Here is an 18590-nt window from a genome sequence, read left to right as displayed (position 1 = left end):
TATTCTCTCTTCTTCTTTTATGACATTATTAATCATATTTTTTTATCCTTTTCTCTCTCTTCTTTTAACCTGCTTTATACTAAAGAAGTATATATCAAGTTATAATAATCTCTTTCATTGAAGCGATGACACTTTGAAGGCCGTTTTATGAAGTGTTATTTGAATACAGGAAAAAAGAAGAAGAGGAGATATACTAAAAAAATATAATAAATTTTTAAAAAGTGTAAAATTATTATTATTATCATTTACATTGCTATCCCCAATCCTGGTAACTTCAGATACTTCTCCAAATTACTGCTAACTACAAAGGTCAAATTGTGGGGATCCTATAAAAATGTAGATGGACTCTGTTCGAACCCGAAAAAAAAAGGGAAACAGAGCAAAAGAAAACAGAGCAGAATTCCAATTTCCAAATACAGAAATGGTTGCTTGATAGCACAACTTGCAAATGAAGCAAAGCGATTTGATATCAGCCTTCTTGAATGGAATTCTTTTGTCTCATTCACTCTCTCCACTATCTTTGATGCTAACTCCTACCTTTCTTCACCCTCGTTTTTCTTTCCAAATGCTGATTAGTTGTTAATTATTATAATCGTTGTAGTATGAAAGTAAATTTATTCATTAATTAATCACTATCAAACATGGACAACAAAATAATATACTAACATGTGGTTAAAGGGTGATAACATTACATAATATTGAGTAGTGATAGTATTATGTAACATTACTTTTAACCAAGATATAGAGACATTAATTAAGGCCAAAGGGTGATAACATGGTCTCATAAAATTTCACCTTTTATTCCCCACTATGACCCTACTTTCCCTCCATAAATACTCTCCAACCTTTCCTCCATTTGCTCAACATCAAGATTACATTGCATGAATCATTCAAAAGCCATGGCCACGCTCAGCATCATCGCCATTGTTTCCCTCTTCTCTTTACTCGCTCCAACCCTCGCCAAAATCCCCGGCGTCTACTCCGGTGGGCTATGGCAAACCGCTCATGCTACATTCTACGGTGGCAGCGACGCCTCAGGAACTATGGGTACACATACTATGAAGAATTTTAAATCTCATTACCTTTTATTCTTACACAACTTCTTAATTATTCAATATAGTTTATAACAAAACATTAATACTATATACTATAATAAAAATATAATATCATGATAATGTTACACATAACTTATACAATAAATATCAGCATTAAATATTAAGTATACTCATGTTAAAACTTCTAAGTAAGTTTGATCCCCCCATGCATTAAATGCAGGAGGAGCATGTGGGTATGGGAACTTATACAGCCAAGGGTATGGTGTGAACACTGCAGCACTGAGCACTGCTCTGTTCAACAATGGGTTCAGTTGTGGAGCATGTTTCGAGATCAAATGCACCAGTGACCCACAATGGTGCCATCCTGGTAACCCTTCTATCTTTGTCACCGCCACCAACTTCTGCCCCCCAAACTACGCTCTACCCAGCGACAATGGTGGATGGTGCAACCCTCCAAGGCCTCACTTCGACCTCGCCATGCCCATGTTCCTCAAAATCGCCCAGTACCGTGCCGGAATCGTTCCCGTCTCTTATCGCCGGTAAGCTAAAAGGTGTCGTATCATATTAAGGTGTCATGCGTTCAACTTATTTTAAAAAATATAATTAATTTTAGCTTATTTAATGTGATTAATATACGTGTACAAATCTTATGTTGAAGCTTATTATGAGAATTTGATTACGAAAACAAATTAAGCGGGACCTAACTAACATTTTTAAATTTTGGGAATTAAATTAGTTATTCATTATAATTTTAAGCACTGATTTGTTGCATGAAAAATATTAAATATGCATTTTTTATATATCCTTAATCTTAATAATTTAATCTTTCATTTTTTATAAAAAAAAATAAAAAAATCAGAGGAAGTAGTTCTTCTTTTCAGAACGACAAGCCTGCGTGGCGTTCGTGGAATTTAATAAATTTGCTGTACAATAATGACTACTTGATCCGTTGTGTCATTGTCCCCAGATTTCAATCTTCTCACGTAGCTTTTCAGACAACAGCATCACGTGAATATGAAAAGAGACGCAATAATTCTTCTCAACCTAGATTATTTTTATGATTAAAGTTAATTATAATTAATTATTTAAAATTATATAAATGTAAAAAAAAAAGAAAAAAAAGTGTATCATTATTCTTACAAAATGTGGTTGGTCCAAAATCCTAATAGTACTTTGTATTAGATGATATGATGCATATATGTGTGTGTAAAGTTTGTGTTTGATTATTGGCATTGTTGTGAATGGGATTGGGTGCGGTGGGGTGCAGGGTAGCGTGCCGAAAACAGGGAGGAATGAGGTTCACGATCAACGGGTTCCGTTACTTCAACTTGGTTTTGATCACCAACGTGGCGGGTGCAGGGGATATCGTGAGGGCGAGCGTCAAAGGTTCTAAAACAGAGTGGATGAGCATGAGTCGTAACTGGGGGCAGAATTGGCAATCAAACGCGGTTTTGATTGGTCAGTCACTGTCCTTCAGGGTCACAGGCAGTGACAGACGCACTTCCACCGCGTGGAACATTGTCCCAAGTAATTGGCAATTTGGCCAAACCTTCAGGGGGAAGAATTTCAGGGTCTAATTCCAAGTTACTATGCCATGTTTGGTTTATTTGCTTTTTTGAACCTCTTGTTCTGCTACCTTTTTTTTATGTTTTTGTTTGCTATCTATGATTTTCCTTGGAATGTGGATATGAGGGCGAAAATGGTAGTGAACCTTTTTGACTTTTGAACCTGTGTTTTTGGGAGTGAAGGATCAATTATCATGGGGCAACGTGTACATCTTGTGGTACATATGAGAGAAAATGGGACAAAGGAGTGAAATTTGAGCTGAAGTGGCTGCAAATTCATAAGCCCGCAGCAATGCATACTGCATAGTATTTATTTTTTATTCCATCATTTGAGTATTCATGTATGCCTTTTTATAATAGTAAAGCTTATTTTTTTAATGTGTAATAGTACTGTATTCATATAATTGCCTTGACACCCGTGAAGTAATTATTGATTTAGTTAATCACTAACCATTGTTATTAATTATACTCAAATGTAAAAGATATATATACTAGGACTGATTTGTCAACATATTTATTAAAAATGATTCATATATGACTTAAATATATCTTCAATATTGAGTAAACTTTAGACAATCTTATAACTTGTAATTTAGGGTCCTGTTAGTACTGCTTAACCACGACAAATATTAACAGTAACAAGGATATTATCAGTTGATTTAAAGGAGATTTCTTAAAAAAAAAATTTCAAATTGATCCCATCTTTTGAAAATAAAAACATCAATATCTACAAGTCACATTGGATCCACACTAAAAGAGCATCTACCCTTGATATAAAATATATCACGATTTCAACTCATTGAATAATTTAAAGATGGATATATCATTTCACTATATGAATATATTTAGTCTAGAGTTGTTTTACTTGGTTGCTTTAAATAATTTAAAGCAAAGTGGGCACTGTTCATATTTTTTGGACGGTTTGCTCTTACCGCAACTAGTGATTTCATAACTTAGGAATCAAGATTGTATTATGAGGACCACTTGAAGTTGGAAGCCCAGTTTTGTCCTCAGCTAGTTGGGCCTTTCACTAGATTATATTGCAAGCAATTTTATATTAAAAAACACTTATGTGTTTTTTTTTAATATACCACTACCTCCCCTGCTAAAATCAATAATTAAAACTCCTTAGTTTTCACAATCAAAAGTAAATTACCATGCAATTATTTCCCATCTCCACACCCATAAGCCTTGTTTCATTGTTTAATGATTTAAATTTTAAAGCTCCAAACTTTTATCCTAAGAAATGAACACAAAATTGGGCATATGCAGCCAGTTGATTCTAAATTTCGAAAACATTTCAAATTCCTGACAAAATAACACCATTCAGAAATTTTGAAGAAAAATAACCAAAATTGAAATCAAAACAGAGAAAATGTGGGATGGAATCAGTAGACAAGTGAGAAAGAAGCAAAACCCACCATCTGTGGATACCATCTCTACGGTTGTCTGGCCGCTGCCCAATTACAAGACACTCACAGTATTTCCAAATTCCTCAGAAATATGCAGTGACTCTAATTAGGCTTTCTATGTGCGCACCAATGTTTCAACGAGAAAACAAAACCAAACTGTTTCCTCGTACTAAACAAAACCAGTGCAAAAAACAAAACTTTGAAGATAAATTGATGAAAACAAATTCAAAAAACAATGAAGGGTCATGTGGTAAGGGCTCATATCAAGTGTAAATTTTGAAAGCTCTGTCACAGTGGGAAAAACCCAATTCAAATTGAAGTGAAGGGTACAGAAAGAGGAGGGGGAAAACAGAAAATGAGATACCCAAGCTAAACCCCTTTGGTGAAAAGGGAATGGCGGCACCATCAAGTTCTAAACTCGTTCATCGCATCGAATTAGGCTTCCCACTCGAGCCCTCTCTCTTTGTAATCACAGCCCCTTTCCGTCTCAACAAAACTGTTGAAAGCAGGAGAATATGTAACTATGCAGCAAATATATAGAACCGTACTTTAGGGTTTCACTTTTTTTAATTTTATCTTTTTATAATAATTATTGTTTTAACTTATAATTCTAAAATATATATATATATATATATATATATATATAATAACATATTTTAATAGCTTTTTAAAAGAGATTGCGTGTAATAGTCCATTAATTTATTTATTTTTATTAATAATGGGGCTACAAAGCTCAAAAATAAAGAAACAAACTAGTCAGCAAGTTTAATTCAAGAACTAAGAGAATTAAGTTTAAGAAGTGATTCTAAAGGAGGAGGGGTTTCATTAAAACAAATCAAAAACCTAGCCCAATAGTTAGCACATTGATTGGCTTTACGAAAAACATAACTAAATCTAACAAATTTAATATTTTGAAAAAAAATTCTAATTTATTGAATAATAAAAAATAAAAGATGGTTTCTAAATTGAATGTTAGTAATTAAAAATATGATCTCTTTACAATCATTTTCAATTTAAATAAGATGGATGTTCCAAAAAATGACTAGTTTGAGATTCCAAAAAATTTCTCAAAGTTCAGCTGCCAGTAGAGAGTAAGGAGAAAAGGTATTGCAAAAGCATGCTATAAAGCCACCAGTGTAATCACAGATAAAGCTTCCACATCTAACAGAACCCCAATTATGCATAACAAATCCGTCAATGTTCAACTTAAAATGCTTTTCTAGAGGAGATTGCTATCTAATTGTGCCTTGAGGTTTCTCAAAACCTATAGTAGATTGCAAACTTCCACTACAACACAAAGAAAGAAAATCAAAATTCTAGATAATTTTATGAAGTAAAGCATCATTATTTAAATGAGAGTTCTGAAAAACTGTACAATTTCTATTATGTTACAAAGTTTAAGTCACTATGTCAAACAAAATATCTCAAAAGGGTTGCAAAGAAATATTGTTAACAGATAAATTAAAAGAAAGTCAATTAAAAAGACTAAGACTAAAGAAAAGAACTCACTTAGAATTAATTCAGACCAAATCTAAGAAGCAAAATAACAATTCTTTATGACATGAATTACGACCTCATTACATCTAGTGCATAAGAAACATTTAGTCATTTTACAATTAAATCTTTCAATATTAGTTAGAAGCCTTCCACAGATAACTTTTTACAAGAAAACAATAATTTTAGGGGAGTCTATTAATTCTTTTAAAATAAATCTATATGTAAATGCATATCTTTATCTGTATAAAAAAATAATTTTTTTAATTTTTTTAAAATTTGAAGTTTATATTTAAGAATTTTGCCATAAATTTATGATTATTGACATATATTAATTATTTAATTTTAATTGAATTCTTTCAATATTATATGATAAAAATATTATTTTAAAATATACACTTATTTATTTAATTATTTAATTGTATGTATATTTATTTTATTAATAGATGGGTACCGAGTTTGCTGTAAAGAATATTCAATTTATATGTTAAGATAAGATTTAAAAGGGATGATGTAAGGAATAGATTTATGTTTATGTAAATAAAATTATAAGATAATTTATTTAATTATATTATTTAATTTAAATTAAAATATTAGTTATATTACTAAAATTTAAATTGTATTTACAAAAGGTAGCCGGTTTATTAACCCCTAGCTGAAAACCACACATCAACCTTGCCCCCGAAAAAAACACTGATATCAACTAAGGTTTAGAATCTTTTTCTTTCTAGCAAAAACATGTTCCAAACAATGACAAGGTATCTTACATTCGTTAACTACTCAACAACCTTCACCCCAACCAACTATCAGAAGAAAATTAACGTAAAATGCTGGCCAATGAATGATGAAGCACTTTTTCTTCAGCTAGCCAAACAAACTATCATACAAACTATCATCCTTACTCCATGCATGATCTATTTTCCTTTTTCTGGTTTTCCTTTGGCTCAATAGAAATTCGATTCCGTCTTCCAAGGTTGCTCTCTCTCTTTTCTTTTGGTTCCACAGTTCAGATATTACATACCTCCCACTTGGATTACATTCATTCATCTCTTTCAAAGCTGTCACCACTGCATCATACACTCCATCACCCCACGTTATTTTCAGTGTTCTCAGCTTTTCATCTTTATCATCTATTATTTCCTGAAAAAAAATAAGGCCATGTTCATTTTCATGATATATTTATTATCTTGTAAAAAATCAAGGCCATGTACATGGAATTAAAACAACGAGACAAATAAAAATGTAGGAGTAGAGATGATGCTACGTGGAATTTGCCATCAAGTGTGATTATTTTGAATGGATACCAACGGGGGTCCTCCACATTCTTTTGCCATAATGAACACAACTCCGCGGCTTCATCCTTATAATATCTTTTCATCGATCTCAAAGCTTCAAGAAAAGGCTTAATGTCTACTTCCCCCATTCTCTTTATACCAATTTTGGCACGAGAGCTTGATGTCTCTGCAATGCCCTGCAAGAGAATGGAAAGTAAATAGACCAAAAGTCAAAGAAATTTTAGAAATACTCATGTCTAGATAAACTTCTAGATAAATATTTGTTAAAGAAAAATAAAAAAATATTTTTATCACAAGTTAAAAAAAATTATGCACTTCAAATTTTTGAAAAACTATATAAATGAACTAAAAAAAAACATACAAGTGAATTTAATCCATTGTTTAACTAATTTTTGTCTCCTATCAATACTCATTGAAAAATTTATCCAAATTGAGCCTGTATTTATAATGAAAATATATAGTGTTAACATATAAGCAATCAACATTTATTATTTTTATTTTCAAAAAGAAAAACTTGGCAAAATTACTGCCCTCTAGATAATCAAACATTTTTGGGTAATATATGTCAATTATATGAAATAAAAACAGTAAATTTTTCATTTCTCATAAATTCAAACCATAAAATGAACAACAAAGAGGAATGTGTTACACGAAAATGTAAATTTATAATACCACGTGTACTTCAAATCAAAGCGACTTTTATTTCTGGCATTGTGAGAATTCCATAATAGTTTCATCAATCATTCGATCAATCAAATACTATATTCTATGATCTCAAACATATGACTAAGGGCATTATCTTCCAATGGCAGCAACATAATTATATAAAAAAAAAGAAGCTTAAAACTAGACCTGACTGAAAAAATGCTCTCCATAATTCATTTGAAGAATCACCACTCTAAAGAGTAAAGACAGAAGATGCATCGAGTTTAAAAATAAAAAGAAAATATAATTACCTGAATCAATTTTTTTCGAGCATTCTGAAGCTCATCATTGTTCGCACGTTCTTTAATGATTAGTGATAGGTTAAAATCTTCCAACTCTTGAAGGGACCCTTCCTTTTCCCATATATTCATAGGTAAAGCATCCACCGTCTTCAGAAATTCACTTTCCATGCACTTCATAACATCTAATTTCCCTTTAAGTTCCAAAATCTCCCTATTCCTAACGCGTAATCTCGCTTTATGTATCTCAATCTCCGATTCCAGCTTTTCTTTGCTTTTCAGTTGTTCTTACAACTTAAATATTTTGGCATTAAGTTGTTCCTTCTGAGCCTATATAAATTAAATAGATAATCAAATACATTTAATAATACACAATTCCTATATTGACAAGGATACTTGTCACATTTACAAAGCTTAAACACAGGTTACACGGACCCTAAAATCTTCAGTCAATTTTGAAACATTTTTATCATCATTCTGATGTTTCAGAGCACCCATCTGAAGAGAGCTAATTTGCATTACTTTCTGAAAACATGGTAAATGCCTACAGTGTTAGACAACGTTTTCAACAAGAAATAGACAAGGGAAAAGTGTAAATTCTCATAGAAGGATAAAACTTATGTGTAGTTCCTTAGATATTGTTGATTCTGTTTATTAATCAAAATTAGTTTTACTTTAATAATATACAATAACATTAAACGCAATTTTTTTTTATTAAAATTAAACTCGTAATGTTAATTAGTAAACAACACTTGAAAAACAAAACGTTTGTCCTTCATAGAAAACGATACAAGCTTCCATTGAGTTAAACATGTCCGAAGGTACTGATTATTGCTACTGACCTGTTGAATCTCCTCGGCAAAGTTCTTCTGCTGCAGATCATTTAGAGCCTTACTCTCCTCCAATTCCTTGGTGATCTTCCTGTGCTCTTTCTTTAAACATTCCATGTCATATCCCATAATAGAGTTCATGACCTTAATTTGTTGTAATTCTGAGAAGTATAAACGTTTAATTTCAACATAACAAAATATAGGAAACCTGCAAATATAAAATCTAATGATATTCTAGTGTAATCCTCCTATATGGACAACAGAATATAAGCTCAAAAATAGAAAGAATGAAGATCAAGCATTAAATCATCATTAAGAGAAGAGTCACATCGTATTACTGATTTAGTAGTTGAGTATTCTAGAAAGAATCACGGATAATCATTAAGATTATCATTCAAGATATGGTTTGAAATTTTCTTTTATATTTAAGGCTGATTTTAGTATTGTAAAGCAATGTTCTCAATAAACATTTGTAAATAAAAGGAAAAGTTTGTTACCCTTTTCGTGTTTCATCAAACAAAAGTTACAAAACTGTAGTCAGGCAATAAGTTTCTAAGCTCATGATTGTTTATAGTAATCATAATTAATGTTGCAAGCCAATCCTTAAATATTGCGGATTAGAAAACAATAATTTGAAGAAAACGAAAACTTATGTTAATGATCTCCACTATCTCGGCTTATAAATACACACACACCTTTCTGACATTCCTCATGCAGCTTATTTTTCTTCTTCATTATTTCCATAACCACGTTGACGGATTCGTTGAGTTTGCTCATACAATCAGCTTTCTCTGTATTTTTATGCTCCACATCAGTAATTTTCTGTTTCTGGATTTCAATTTTCTTCTGAAGGTTTCTCACAACCTCCTCATTACTACGCTTCGTCGTCATCTGCATATAAATCAAGGTGTCTACATAAAAACTATTTATTATTTTTTTGTTTATTGAATTTCTTTTGCCAAGTCAAACGACTTAAAAGTTAAAACCAAGTATCAAAATATTACTTCTACAATCAGCCTTAAAATGTAAGAAAAGAACAAAACACAAATAATAGCTGGTAGAATCGAAATAAACAATGAATATAGCATGGAATACCTGACAAGAGGGAAGTGTGTTGAGGTACTTCTGCAAGTTAGATGAGTACTAAGATTGATATTTGATGGTTACCCATTTTTACTTTAAACTGAAACGTTTTGTTAATACTTAAGAGTGGTTTAGTGGGGTTGGAAATGGAAGTAGTCTCATGCGTTACATTAATAACTGTCTTATTAATGGCCTCGTTGGATATCGAGTCTCGGAAACACACGTTTTCAGATTATTTTTATTAAACGTAAATATTTTTAAAAATGTTAATATAAATATTTAACACTGATAGATAATTAAATTCCATATATATAGTATTTTAATGTACTGTCAATATAAAATTTTTATGTTATTAAGTAATTAAAAAATATGATAAAACATGCTTTCAAAATTAATTATTATAAAAACTAATAGAAACAAAATTCCTGTTAATGTTTTTTTGCATGTATGAAAACTAAATTAAAAAGAAAAACAGTTACCGGTCAAATTAAAAAGAAAATGGCTAAACATTGTGTGTGTTCTTAAGAAGCGTAGTTTTGTAGTCGTTCTCTGGGAGATTAATTACTTACCTCAAGAATCTCTAATCAACATTTAGTTCATCACTGATTCTGATCAATTTGTTACTCAGCTCTAACTTTGTTATAGCTAAAATTGAACAATAATCTCCAAAAATTCAAAACCAAAACTATGTATTTGAATAATTTGTCCAGTAACCTCTAGTATTTAGTATTACTTTTAGTTATATATCAATATTAACCACAACAGAAACATTATATTTCGAGAAGTAGGTTATCAACTCAGTGTGCCACTGACATGCAACCACTTTCTTAATGAGTATATCTTAGTTTTGATGAAATCTATTTTGTTATACTTACATATTTAAGATTGCTCTTGCACTGACATGTCTAATAATAATGTTAAATCTAATGAAATGATGACCCCAAGGCAGAAAATTATGCTCAACACTTGCAATAAACATTGGTTGTCTACCTATAAATCTTGAAGTATCAATAAGGTCAAAGAGATCTTGCATGATTGGTGGAGAACGCATATGATCTTTTCATGTCCTGTAACTTTTTAAGATTGTGGCCATGCACTCATGCTCACTTAAATATCCAAATTACATTATACCTATGTTGTATTGATGTTCTATACTTATTCTACATCAAACACATACACGTAAGTATTGCCAGTCTGTGTCACATATAAATGGAAGTTTAGAATTCCCAAGATTCTGAAGACTTTGTAACTAGCCTTTCTTCAGAATCAATGCAAGATTAGCAGAGGTTTTCTTCACGTTCTTTTGCCAGCTTGAACATAGCATGTAGCTGCAAAAACTAGTATTTTGAATCTTTGATTTGAAGACACAGATGTGGCAGAAGTTGGCTTCCTGGGTACCATCTCAGATTGCTTTGCTTAAAATTGACACTGTGACTCAGTGTGCTAAAAGTAACTGAAATAACCATTTCTCTAAATTAAAGACACAAAATGCTTAAAATTGACATCCCTCATACAACTTATCTCTATTGTTCTTCAGCTCCTGAACCATGTTCTCTACAAGCCCTATAACGAGTTTGCGCACATACAAGTGTCTCACGATGTTTATGCTCCATCTCCATTAACTTGTGATTTTTTAACTCTTCTGAATGGTCTCAATAATCATTCTCTGCTTGCTCAGAGCAGCCTCCTACTTTGAGACTATGATTCAACATTTCAAATTCAAAGTGCTTAGACACACAAAAAAAAAGAAAAAAGAAAAAAAACTTACAGTCATTTTTTCTAGTTATCAAACTAAACACCCCAAGTTCAATGTTAAATGAAAAGGAATAGTGAAGAAGATTCATGATCACAAAAATTATGAAAGTTGAGAACTTTGACTAAGATGTAGCGTAAAATTGGGATGGGGAGGAAGGACGTGGAACAGATTCATGATCGCATGTGCCATTTTCCAGGGCACCAAATGTAGCTCAGAAACATGAAGAATACTACTAGTACAATTATAATTAAAGAAAAGAAAAAAAAATGATAAAAATGAACAGAAACATGGAACAAATGCAAACAGTGAAAAATGAAAGCTTTAAGATGAAGAAAAGATAATGAGTGCACCAATGCCCAAACCGAAAATTGGAACATGCAATTGTCGTTCGGCAGTTGGCACAAATGATATTAAAATTTTCAACAAATATTATGTGAAACTATATATATATATTATTAATTTGTTTATTCTTTTTTTATTATTTTTACATATTTATATTTTAAAAGAATACTTTAAAAGCGTGAAGTTATTTGAGAGAATATTATTGCATATGGAACCAAAAAAAGTATTAAACATTTTTTAATTTAATTTTCAAGTGACAAGAGTTCAGTTTCAAGTTTTGCCGAGATGGCTCATGAGTCATGACCTTAGGACTTACTTATTTTAGATTTTTTTAATTAATTATAAAAGGATTGATGTTGAAATGATATTTTTAAAAATATGAACTTTAAAATCATCCGAACTTTTTCCTAACAAACTATGACAGTTAAATACTTACACGCGGTAGGACATAATTTACAATTCTATTTTATAAACAATTCAATAGTATTATTCATTTAACAACTCTCATCTTATTAGACACATCTATCTCCTCTCTCGTATACATATACACCCAAAGGATGTGTAAGTAACATTTTCCTTTAATTTATATCAAAATATCAAATACTCAGAAACATGGTAAAAGTAAAAGCTAAGTCAGGTTTAGTGGAAAAAAATCCGTTGAGACACTCACAGGTTTAACTTATGCGAAAATAATAGGTTACCAATTATACCCGCAATGATAGATTTTTTTTATATCCACCGATGGTCTTAGCTGGATCATGATCAATAGACAGTAAAATATAATTTAACCAAATTGCTACAAGCAAAAGCTAAATCATATAGTTTATACAAGTTTAACATCAATGTCTGCTCCAACTCAGGAGTGCACAAGGGCTGTCATTATGAATGCGGTTTGATTCTCACCAAGATGCCCACAGACGCTAAATGCCAAGTGAAATTAAATAGTTTAACATTATCATAAATCACATAAACTATACACAACTAGGTTCGCAGCTCTCTCAATATGGCATGCTACCCCGCTGCGATGCATAATTCTCTCTCCCAAGGCAAACATGCTTATTCCTGTAGCCGACATCAACCTTTCGGCAGTAAAATCCATAGTTACATGACAATAATTGAAACAATTACCAAAAATCATATAAAAGGAAAGGGGGAGGGGGATGAATACTGTAAATTAACTACATAATTCAAAAGAAAAATGCAGTAACCTAAATACATTATATAGTATACAGTTACATACGAACCTTCACATTAGTCCCCTCTTGCGTTTAAGTACTTTCCATTGATTTAACAGAAATTGTGCTCCTTCTTTCAGAGTTGCTCTCCTTCCCTGTTTATAGTTCCATACTTCTGAGGTTAAGTATCGCCCACTAGGATTATATTCATTTATTTCCAATAAAGCTGCCACCACTGCGTTATATGCCCCTTCACCCATGTCATTTTTCAGCCCATTCAGCTTTTCATCATCGCCTCTAATAATTTCCTGAAATAAAAAATGCATTAAGCCAGATTATAAAGGTTAAGTGTTAGAAGCTTCACCAAATATATTAGAGAAAAATGCAATATAATTGTAAATTAAAAAATGAATAATAAAACTCGTGATGCACCAAATTGCTAAATTAGAATGATATTGTCCTAAAGAATACAACTAAAATACCAACCTCCCATTTGTTAATGACACCATCAGTTTTACATTTGAACATAGCACGTATACAATTTTTTGCAAAATATTCTATTTTATACTGTTCAGGTTTACACATTCACAAATTACTAGGATAAATAATAGATTGAACCAGGTTTGATTAGAGTGATATGCATTGAAGCAGGTAGATTTCAGGAGATCCGGGTGTTTAACAAAGACACACCTTTTCTTTCCCGTCAACCATTACAACTTTGAATGGATGCCAATCTGGGTCTTTTAAATACTCTTCCCACAATGAACAAAGTTCTGAAGCTCTCTCTTCAGCTTCCTCCTCATTATATCTTTTCTTCATAGCTTCAAGGAATGGTCTAGTGTCAAGTTCCCCCATTCTCTTCAAACGAATATTGGCATGAGATGATAACTCTTTGATGCCCTGCTAGATAACAAGGATTATAAGTAAATCTTGAAAGCAATATGGCACAGTAAAATGTCTATGACAGCTTAAACCATTGCAAAAAAAATTCAGAACATAACACCTATGATAAAAGTAATAAAAGTATACAACAATTGATCAGGGATATCCACAGATCATTGCTAGATCTCTTCTGCATAATCAAATGAAGCATTCAGGTACATTTGGAAACATAACTTACTTAAACGCTTATTCAATATTTTTTTTCATATATAAAGATTTATGTCATAAATTTAAACATAAAACTTCTTAAAATAAGCAAAGAGAGTCTATTGTGATAAGCTTTACTGAGAAACTTATCGTAATAAGCTGAAACAGAGCTTATGAGAGATACAAGTTATTTCTATGCACTCTCTAGTCTCCATAAACTCTTCTAAATGCTCCCTAACAACATTTTGAGTCATATTCAACTATTAGTTGAAACAAACTATGATATTTTAATTTTACTCAAGTCACTTTTATACCTTGCTCTAAATCATAAAAGCTAACAAAGAGTTGAACAAATACAAAAAAAATGGAATGGCCAATGCTCTATAAGAGAAATGTAAATTTATGACCATGTTGCTTCAATCAATATAGCATTTAATGGGTAATTAAAATCATTATAAGGTACATTATCAGCCAATAAATCGAGTAAAAGAACTGTAAAACTGGAACTCCTTGAGATGCTCTTCCAAATTTATTTAAAGAATCAGTAAACTGGAAAAAAAGATATATTTGAAAATATAAAACCGCACTTGCCTCAACCAATTCTTTTCGTGCTTGCTGTAACTCATCATTACTCTTGCGTTCTTTAATGATTAGTGTTTGGTTCAGTGCATCTAAATCTTGAAGAGATTGTTCTTTGTCTCTTAAATCCTTTTGTAAACCATCTACCTTCTTCAGAACTTCTGCATCTTCATCATCTTCAATGTGCTTCAATACATTTAATGATCCTTTTAATTGCTGAATCTCCAATTCCAACTTTTGTTTCAAATCCAGTTGTTTTTCTAGCTGAATGATTTTAGCATGGAGTTGTTCTTTTTGCCTCTGTAAAAATAGATATTCAAGTAGTATTAATACTGTGCTATCCTGGCACTGACAAGGACACTTTTGGTTATTAACAAAGCTAAAAGACAGGTAATACACACCTCTTGATCTTTAGCCAGTTTCATAACATTTTCATCAGCTTTCTTTTGCTCCAGAGTAGCCATCTGAAGAGAGCTATTTTTCACTGCATTCTGCAAAGACAATAAATGCCAGCAGTGTTAAACAAAGCCTCCAGCAAGCTTCTAAAGCACATTATTAGTTTTGAATTTTAAATGATTTAAAAGACACAGCAAAAACAGTTTATATAAAATTTTGATGTGTACAGTCCTTAAGCAAAATCCTTGATGGGAGTAAAAAGAACAATGGAAAAACAGAAAACCTGCTGCATGAAATTCTTTGGCATACAACACTAGATTGATCACTCTTCCCCAAATTTAATCTCATTAAATGCATGGCATTTGGCATATGACCACTCAGTTTAGCTCATAATTTTAATTATTACTTAAAAAGTTACTGTTAGGCACCAGTGTCATCCATTCTAGAGTTTCTCCCTGTGACACAAGGGACAGGATCACTTACAAACACAAAATTATCAACTACTACCTAGCATTGAATCATTAAATAGTTTAGTTTCAAAGTAAACGGACCAGCAATCCAGACAATTAGAGTTTTGGATTCATTGCCTTCAACATCATACTACTCAAATAGATACAAGTTTCATCATATCCCCAGTGTTCGCAGATATTTCCCACAAAATCAATTGAATTTTTTTTTCCAACTAATCATTTCACAATCATCAAGCCCAATGAGTAAAAATGGGAAAATGATTGATCTCGATAGCTAACTCCTTCCTTGAAATCACTAAAGCACTTAAATATCAACTATATTAATCAATCAAAACTTAAACAATAATTTCATTTCTTCAATCTTAACTTCACATGAATTTCAATCATAATATACTAGAGGAGATGCAACAAAGTAAGAAAAACACTAAACCTCCTCGATCTCTTCTGACAACTTTTTTCGTTCACTTTCATTATGTGCCTCGCGCTTTTCCAGTTCAATTTTCCGCAATTCAAGCTCGTTTTTCTGAGAATCTAGTTGTGATTTAAGTTTTTCAAGATCATTAAAAATTCTTTGGAAGTGATCCCTGGCACTTGACTGAATTTTCTTTATCTCTGAAGACAAGGAATCATAGACATAAAACAAAGTTGTTACAAAAGATCAGCAGCATCTAAAAATAATAATCAATTGTTAAAATATAAAATTGAATTCATCACAATATTCTTAAGAAATAAATGTAACAATGGTCAATGACAAATTTTAATGTGCAACTGCTACAATGATTTAAATAGTAGATGGCTACTTGGTAATTAGGCTCAATCAAAATAGATACCTTCATTATAGTCTTGAATGAGCTTATCTTTTTCCGCTACAGCAACATTAATCTTGCGTGTAGTCTCATCGCATATCACTTCCATCTCTTTTAAGTACTTGTTCTTGACCTGAATAATGTTAGTCAATTTGGAGACAAGTTTATCCTGCCTTCGTGCTTCTTCTTCCATAAGCTCAGGTATGGTTTTGACATCGCCCATCTTTCGCAGATATTCACCAATTATATTGTTCATTTTGTAGTCATCTGCTCGGGCAACCCATGCATAAAGACCAGACTTCTGCTCAGAACTAGCAAACCAATCCTTTTTCCCATGATGATCTAATTCATATGCTCTTTCAAATGCCAATGCATTATCTAAGCCTGGCCAGTTTTTATTGAATTCCACAAGAGCAGTTCCAGAATGACCCCGGAAATTCCACAGAGGACTGACTCGTACTGGATTGAAACCCCTGCTTCTGTACTCATCCCTCAGCTTGGAACCACTCTCCCCAACACTGCGTCCATCTTCTGTCCTTCTTGTGGTAATATTAACTACTATTCCAATCCAAGGCCACACAAACTGGTCATCAGAATTAACAAAAGAATCACTTTCATCTGCAGGTTTTGAATCTTTTGACGGAACATCTACAGTCATGAGATCCTTTTCCAAATATTTCACCAAAGCCAAATGGTTGGCCTTGTCTCTTGCCTTTCTCTTTTGTGAACTACTCTGACCCACCCCAGAAGCATGTTGAAGTAGTTCCTTGTACAAATAGTCCCGTTTTCTCTTTTTAGGGCAGTATGGACAAGTGAAAGTCTCATCCGAAGTTTTCACACTCTGACTTCCATTTTTCAGTTCTTCATAAGATTTGTCTTCATACTCACTAATTTCAGATTCACTTATATCAGTATCCTCATCAGAGCTGTGATCCATTACTGTTCCTCCTAGGCTTTATTATCACAATATCTGAAAGACAATTTTAGTGTTAAAACTGACCTGTTGCTTTGCAGATAAATTTCATTAAATATAAAAAAATCCAACAGAAATTTTATTATGCTCACTCCATTGAATCAAATCTTCCATTATTTGAAAAATAGGAAATTGCAGGTTCCTCCATTATAAGAAGAGAACAAGCATGAACACACACACACACACACAGCCTGGAACCAACTGTCAATAAATAAATAAGTGCAATGTAATAAAAAACGTGAAAAGCATAATAGAAAAAACCATTTAAATTAATAATTTTCCCACAGTAAAAAACGGATATATATTCAGCAACATTGAAACAATGAAGCACAAAAACTCCCAATTCCTCAGCCATGCATGCAGTACTAATCAACATACAAACACATTACTCCTTGTAAAAAATCAAAACAGCTGATAAATCAGCGTCTACAGCACCACAATCGCTACTCTCTAATTCTGCTTTTCCCTCTTCTAACTTTAACATGAGGTCCCACAAGTCAAAAAACGATCAAACCCCAATGTAGTTCAGAACAACCCATAATTAAAACATTACTGAGAATATCCGAAGGAAAAAAATAATTTTCACTAAAAATTAAGCAAAATGAAATATGCAACAGTGAAAAGTATCAGAATGGGAAAAGAAAAAACCAAAATCACCTTGCTTTAAATTAATTGCGATAAAACAACATGAAGAATGCATGCATGAGAAGAATCTAGGTGTGAGTGAAATTTTCGAAATGCAGAGAAATTATTGACGAATTGTGAGAAAATGCAGAGAGAATTTGACATACGAAAATTTGGAAGTTCTCTCAAGGTGGATCTGGTGTAGGTAGTGTGATCCAAGGGTCTACATGAGCCCAATTGCAAGAACTCGATTATTTGATTTTGGGGTTTTGACCTTCAAATCTTTTCCAAATTCAGCTACTCACTGCTTACTAGGGTTTTAGTGTTCATTGGTTCTTCTATGAGGTTTCCATTTCGAAGCTTTCACCACACACAGCATTGGTGGGTGGTTGTTGTGGAGTAAGACGATGACATGGTAGTTTCTGATTGGAAAGTGAAATGCAGAACCTTACTTGCGGGTATGAGAAATGGAAACAATGTGCAGAAAATGCGCGGAAGCATGACAATTATCCTTCCTTGCCTGTGTTCACTCCTTCACTCTTCACGAGAGAAGAATCATTTAAAATGGATTTATAAATTTCAAAAAAAAAAAAATTATGATTTTTTAAAACTGTGGAAAACTGTACAAATTTAAATATTTATAAATAAAAGAATACTTATTTATTATATTAAAAATATATTTTATGTTAAGAATCAAAATAA

The 18590-nt window shown here is 32.1% G+C and overlaps 3 protein-coding genes and 1 non-coding gene across 7 annotated transcripts; 1 reads left to right on the top strand and 3 right to left on the bottom strand.

Moving 5' to 3' along the window:
- Window positions 1–899: 899 nt before the first annotated feature.
- LOC113851644 (expansin-A4-like) lies at window positions 900–2632 on the top strand. Its single transcript, XM_027482189.1, has 3 exons — window positions 900–1047; window positions 1276–1594; window positions 2323–2632. The coding sequence occupies exons 1-3, from the start codon at window positions 900–902 to the stop codon at window positions 2630–2632; spliced, it is 777 nt and encodes a 258-aa protein (XP_027337990.1).
- A 1361-nt stretch (window positions 2633–3993) lies between these two features.
- LOC113851743 lies at window positions 3994–4123 on the bottom strand. Its single transcript, XR_003502309.1, has one exon. It is a non-coding gene; the product is annotated as a small nucleolar RNA snoR143 (small nucleolar RNA).
- Window positions 4124–6390: 2267 nt separating this feature from the next.
- On the bottom strand, window positions 6391–9486 carry LOC113851264 (protein INVOLVED IN DE NOVO 2-like). The gene is made up of 6 exons (XM_027481731.1): window positions 9291–9486; window positions 8608–8756; window positions 8201–8290; window positions 7778–7915; window positions 6791–7018; window positions 6391–6666 (listed from the first exon to the last, which is right to left on the bottom strand). Exons 1-6 carry the CDS (start codon window positions 9484–9486, stop codon window positions 6391–6393), a joined length of 1077 nt encoding a protein of 358 aa, XP_027337532.1.
- A 3061-nt stretch (window positions 9487–12547) lies between these two features.
- LOC113849248 (protein INVOLVED IN DE NOVO 2) lies at window positions 12548–18435 on the bottom strand. 4 transcript variants are annotated; one of them, XM_027479008.1, is made up of 8 exons: window positions 18056–18435; window positions 16316–17261; window positions 15916–16097; window positions 15021–15110; window positions 14632–14919; window positions 13642–13851; window positions 13021–13259; window positions 12548–12855 (listed from the first exon to the last, which is right to left on the bottom strand). In XM_027479008.1, the coding sequence occupies exons 2-7, from the start codon at window positions 17226–17228 to the stop codon at window positions 13023–13025; spliced, it is 1920 nt and encodes a 639-aa protein (XP_027334809.1). In that variant the 5' UTR covers window positions 17229–17261; window positions 18056–18435; the 3' UTR covers window positions 12548–12855; window positions 13021–13022. The 4 variants fall into 4 exon arrangements, with proteins under 4 accessions (XP_027334809.1, XP_027334808.1, XP_027334811.1 ...); XM_027479007.1 differs by having other exon boundaries at window positions 18052–18279; XM_027479009.1 differs by having other exon boundaries at window positions 12626–12838; window positions 18052–18279.
- Window positions 18436–18590: the final 155 nt, after the last annotated feature.

Source organism: Abrus precatorius, unplaced genomic scaffold, assembly GCF_003935025.1.
Source record: "Abrus precatorius isolate BTA unplaced genomic scaffold, Abrus_2018 Scaffold9, whole genome shotgun sequence".
In the NCBI taxonomy this organism is placed as follows: Eukaryota; Viridiplantae; Streptophyta; class Magnoliopsida; order Fabales; family Fabaceae; genus Abrus; species Abrus precatorius.
This window is presented reverse-complemented; position numbering and strand designations above follow the sequence as displayed.

Bases quoted from the DNA above. Each gene is read 5' to 3' on its own strand.
- LOC113849248 (XM_027479008.1), bottom strand. From the start codon at position 17,228: ATGGATCACAGCTCTGATGAGGATACTGATATAAGTGAATCTGAAATT. The intron at 16,098-16,315 runs GTATCTATTTTG...CCTTGTCTTCAG, and splicing joins CATTCAAGACTATAATGAAG to AGATAAAGAAAATTCAGTCA. The intron at 13,852-14,631 runs GCAAGTGCGGTT...GTTATCTAGCAG, and splicing joins CACGAAAAGAATTGGTTGAG to GGCATCAAAGAGTTATCATC.
- LOC113851264 (XM_027481731.1), bottom strand. From the start codon at position 9,486: ATGACGACGAAGCGTAGTAATGAGGAGGTTGTGAGAAACCTTCAGAAG. The intron at 7,916-8,200 runs GTCCGTGTAACC...GAATTTCTGAAG, and splicing joins AATTGACTGAAGATTTTAGG to ACGGTGGATGCTTTACCTAT. The intron at 6,667-6,790 runs GTAGCATCATCT...ATTTTTTTTCAG, and splicing joins CACTTGATGGCAAATTCCAC to GAAATAATAGATGATAAAGA.
- LOC113851644 (XM_027482189.1), top strand. From the start codon at position 900: ATGGCCACGCTCAGCATCATCGCCATTGTTTCCCTCTTCTCTTTACTC. The intron at 1,048-1,275 runs GTACACATACTA...CATTAAATGCAG, and splicing joins CGACGCCTCAGGAACTATGG to GAGGAGCATGTGGGTATGGG. The intron at 1,595-2,322 runs GTAAGCTAAAAG...GGTGGGGTGCAG, and splicing joins GTTCCCGTCTCTTATCGCCG to GGTAGCGTGCCGAAAACAGG.